General features: G+C 39.5%; 1 protein-coding gene across 2 annotated transcripts in view; it reads left to right on the forward strand.

Annotated features, from left to right (window-relative positions):
• Positions 1 to 4570, forward strand: part of CIT (citron (rho-interacting, serine/threonine kinase 21)) — a 294107-nt gene that overhangs the window by 84461 nt on the left and 205076 nt on the right. For both annotated transcript variants that reach the window (XM_006865452.1, XM_006865453.1), the window contains exon 8: positions 1764 to 1917. In XM_006865452.1, coding sequence (XP_006865514.1) covers positions 1764 to 1917 — 154 coding nt within the window. The remainder of the gene's footprint in view (positions 1 to 1763; positions 1918 to 4570) is intronic.

A 4570-nucleotide genomic window follows, 5' to 3' on the forward strand; every position in this document is an offset into this window, starting at 1 on the left:
TTCAAACTGAAGAAAATTCAAACAAGTCCAAGAGAGCCAGAGTATGACCTTGAATATATCCCACCTGAATTTAGAGATCATCTCAAGAATAGATCTAATGCAAAGAGCAGCATTTACCTCAGGACAAAATTCAGAAGGGTTGGGAAGGAGAGTGGTAGAACTAGGAACCACAGGGAGAAAATGGGGAACTGTTGTTACATGGTGGGGATTGCAGTCACTGAGATGAAGTGGGGTGTATGATATGTTAAATATGAAACTGATGATCTTCTCTGTAAACTTACAGTCAGTTCACAATAAAAAATTTCTAACAAGAAAAATGAATAGATTTGATGCATTGAACACTAATGACTGAAGACCTTACTAATTTGTGGGATGACATAAAGTATATCATACATGAAGAAAGCAAAAACTCATTAAAAGGACACAAAAGAAAGAAAAGACTAAAATCAATGTCAGAATAAAATGAAATTTGCTCTGGCATATAGAATAGCTAAAGGAAATGCAAGAAATGATGAAATGAAAGAACAAAATCGAGTCTTTTTAAAGGGTGGCTTGAGAAGACAAAGTCAAATGTTATAATGAAATGTGCAAAGACCTGGAGTTAGAAAACCAAAAGGAAAGAACACACTCGACATTTCCCAAGCTTAAAGAACTGGTGAAAAAAAATTCAAGCACTCAGTTCCAATATTGAAGGATTTTGTGGGTAAAATATTGAACTATACTGAAAGCATCCAAAGAAGTTGGAAAAAATACACGTAGACACTGTACCAAAAAGAATTGGTTGCTATCCAGCCATTTCAAGAGATAGTTTCTGACAAGAACTGATGATATTGACAGAAGTCCAAGCTGCGCTGAAGGCATTGGTGAAAGAATAATAGAGCTCCAGGAATTGAAGGAATACTAACTGAAATGTTTCAACAAACTTATAAAGTGCTGGAAGTACCCACTAGTCTATGTCAAGAAATTTGGAAGTTAGCTACCTGGCCAACAGACTAGAAGAAATCCATATTTGTGTCCATTCCAGAAAAAAGTGATCTAACAGAATGTGGGAATTATCTAACAATATCATTATTATCAAAGAGCTCTGGAAATGTTAAGACAGGAAACTTAGAGGGCAGTGAGTTTATGTTAATGGGGGAGGAGCATTTTAGGAAAGGAGGATGAGAATGGTCTTACAATTCAAGAATGTAGTCATCGTCCTGTAGTTGTACATGTGGAGACTGTTGGATTGGTATATATTCTTTTGCGTAGATTTTCAACAGCAACAAAAACTATATTTCTAAAATGTATATTTTAGCACCTAGTGTGTGCCAGGTATTGTTAGGTCCCAGGTTAGTGATGAGCAAGAAGGAGAGGGTCCTCTCCACCTACTTTCCCCTTTATCCTGAATACATCACAGTACTGTGTGATGAGAAAATGCAGAGTTCAGGGGAGCAGTGGGAAGGAGTGATGGGGAAGAAGCTGGGTGTGGACAGAGAACAGCATGATCTGTTAAAGGTGTTAGAAATAGCTCATGGTTGTCAGGATGGGGAGTGTGGTGAGATGAGACAGGAGAGAAGAACATGGGTTGCAAAGGCTATTGAACTCCTGGGAAGGAACTAGGCCTATTGCTGTGAGTAACCATCTATTTTGGGAAAATGCTTTTGGTCCAAAGTTAACATGGTACAACACTTCCTTCCATTAAAAAAAAAAAGCTTTCTTAACTTTGAGATATGAAAAGCTGAATCATTGCTAAGGAAATAATTATTTTATTTTTTATACAGAGGTTTTTGAAGTTTCCAGATGACCCCAAAGTGAGCAATGAATGTCTTGATCTGTTTCAAAGTTTGTTGTGTGGACAGAAAGAGAGACTGAACTTTGAGGGCCTTTGCTGTCATTCTTTCTTCGCTAAAATTGACTGGAAGAACATTCGTAACTGTAAGTACACTGCATCCCTTATATTTGGGTGTTGTTAGGAAACAGTTGAAAATGGGCAGCTTTTAAAAACAGATGTTGGCTTTTTCAAAGTAAAGGAGGCTTCCGTGGTGGTGGTGTGCTGTGGAGTTGGTTCCTACTCATAGCGACCTGTATGGGGTTTCCAAGGCTGTACATCTTTACAGGTGCAGTAAGGCTCATTTTTCTCCCACAGAACAGCTGGTAGTTTCAAACTGCTGACCTTGAGATGAGCAGCCTGACTCGTAACCACTGTGCTACAAATTCTCCATGTGGACTCTTGAGGAAAGTGCTTCTTTATCTCTTTCAACTTGCAGTTGCTGCCAACATTCAGGCACTTGTAGACAAATCTGTCACCATTTGAACAGGGTGTGCATCTTTCTGTGTCTGTATTCTTCTTTTAAAAGGTATCACTCAGAAGGGAGTCCTGGTGTGGGACTATAGGTTGGTTTGAGCTGTGAGGCCAGCATTTCAAATTCACCAGCTGCGCCTGCTTCAGAAACCCTATACAAGGTCACGGTGATTACAACAACAGAGGGGTTAGTTTTAGGACCCACCCTATTGTGGTGGCACCCCACTAGCATAACAAAAGAGAAGCGTATTTCCGAACAGCATCACATCCACAGGCACAGAGTGTGAGAATGTTGATACATGTCTTTGAGGGACACAATTCAATCCACAACACTTTGACAGAGTTTCTTTCCAGAGTAAAAGTAGATTTTTAATTTCATTTACTCATCCCATGCTAAATGCAGGTCGTTTAGGATTCCTTTTAGAGTTGAAAAGGATTCTTAGACCCAGCCTTCTCATTGACAGCTGAGAAAGAATTACTGGGAAGAGATCGGCTGCATTCACAGGGTTGCTCTGCTAATACCCTGGAAGCTACCAAGGGTTCGTCGTGGTGGTCCTTGGTTTGCTTCTCCACTGTTGGTCTTTGCTCACAAACACGTAAAATCTATAATGTGTACACAAAGTGCTTTTGTTTCCACACCACTTTGAAATCAATTAGTGTAAGCCACATTAATTTATTAAGCACAAAGATCTGATTTATTACCAGCAGAACCAAAGTACTTGTTTTTAAACAAACTGGTGATTTGTCTAAACCTTGCCTTCCGTTTTTCAGTTGTGTTGTTGAGTATGTGTGATCTAAGCTGTGTGTCAGAACTAACTGGACAGCACGTAACAACAACAATGATCTGGCAGGATGACCAGCACAGACTAGAGCGGGCAGAGAAGCAGTTGACCTGCCTGAGTGTGTGCTGTACTGTTGGTGGAGGGAGGGAGGGAAATGGGGCCAATTTCAAGGTGTTAAGCTAGGCTTCTCATTCAATCTGTGGTGCCTCTTCCACCTATAGCTGGGAAGTGTGAGGGCAGTTAAGGTCCAGTATTGGCCAGTTGAAGGAGCCCTGGTGGTGCAGTGTTAAGCACTTCACTGCTAACTGGAGGTTGGTAGTTGGAAGCCACCAATAGATCCAAGGGGAAAGATAAGGCAGCTTTGGAAACTCAGTGGGGGTAGTTCTGCTCTGTCCTGTAGGGTCACACTATGAGTTGAATTCGACTCGATGGCACCAGGTTTATTGTCCATCTGAAAACCATTTTCATGGTTTTTCCAATAATCTGGTGGAATGTTTCATTAGGTAGCATTTCCATTAATCTGTGTTTACACATTTTTTTTCTTCAGGTAGCCACATTGTTGAATTTCTCTTATCTTTAGGTATCAGCTCTCAAATTTCCAAAGTTGAGACCTTTTAATGAGTAATATGTTTTCTATCCTCTTTTGCTTTTGGGAAGATCTAGTGCAATTTTTTGTAGATGTTCAAGTACTTAAATGTGTTCTTACCTTGCCTTTTGATGTCTTTAATCTTCTTGAATAAGTAATTAATTTGTTTTATGCATGAAGCTGCTGATTATGACTAATACCATGTTTGTACTTAAATCAGTGTGTAGTAATTAATTATCTAAGTAACTTTATTTGGGATTTCAGTAAACTCTGATGTTGTTTTTGGTATGCAAGAATTCCATGATTGTTTTGGTCTAGTCTTTTCCTTTCAGCCTGCTCTTATAGGTGTTGGGTTGTTTGTACTAACATGTGGCATCTATTCTATAAATGATGTCCCTTTTGTTATGTAGTTCAAGCTCTCCATCATGAGACCTGTCATTTGAAAAGCACGGTGCTTTAGGGACTGTGATAACTTGTGTGTGATGTTAGTCCTGGCAATCTTCATTCATGTTTGCTTCACCATATCTTTGGTTCCTTTTCCTAATAAATATCCATTTAATTTTTCTTTGTCTTTGGCACATTTTCCCCCTTCCCATTAGCATCAGGGAGCTCTCACCCAACTAAACCCTGATCTTAAAAATCGCAAAGTGGATGGTTTTTATAGACTTCCAATTTCCAGTTGTCTCTGAATAGTCAAGAAATGTATTTGTTGTTTTCATTTTCAGATTCTTTTAATTTTCAATCACCTTTTATTTATTTAATTTATTTTATTTTTTTAAGGGAGACAATGAGGCACCCTAAAGCCAGGGTGGACACATCACTGGTGGGCAGGCTTGGGACTACAGGCATCATGGCCTCTGCATGCAGCAACTCAGTGCCCTACCATCTTTACTGCGTGCCTTCCAACCCGTAATGCAG

This window comes from Chrysochloris asiatica, unplaced genomic scaffold (genome assembly GCF_000296735.1).
Source record: "Chrysochloris asiatica unplaced genomic scaffold, ChrAsi1.0 scaffold00078, whole genome shotgun sequence".
Classification (NCBI taxonomy): Eukaryota; Metazoa; Chordata; class Mammalia; order Afrosoricida; family Chrysochloridae; genus Chrysochloris; species Chrysochloris asiatica.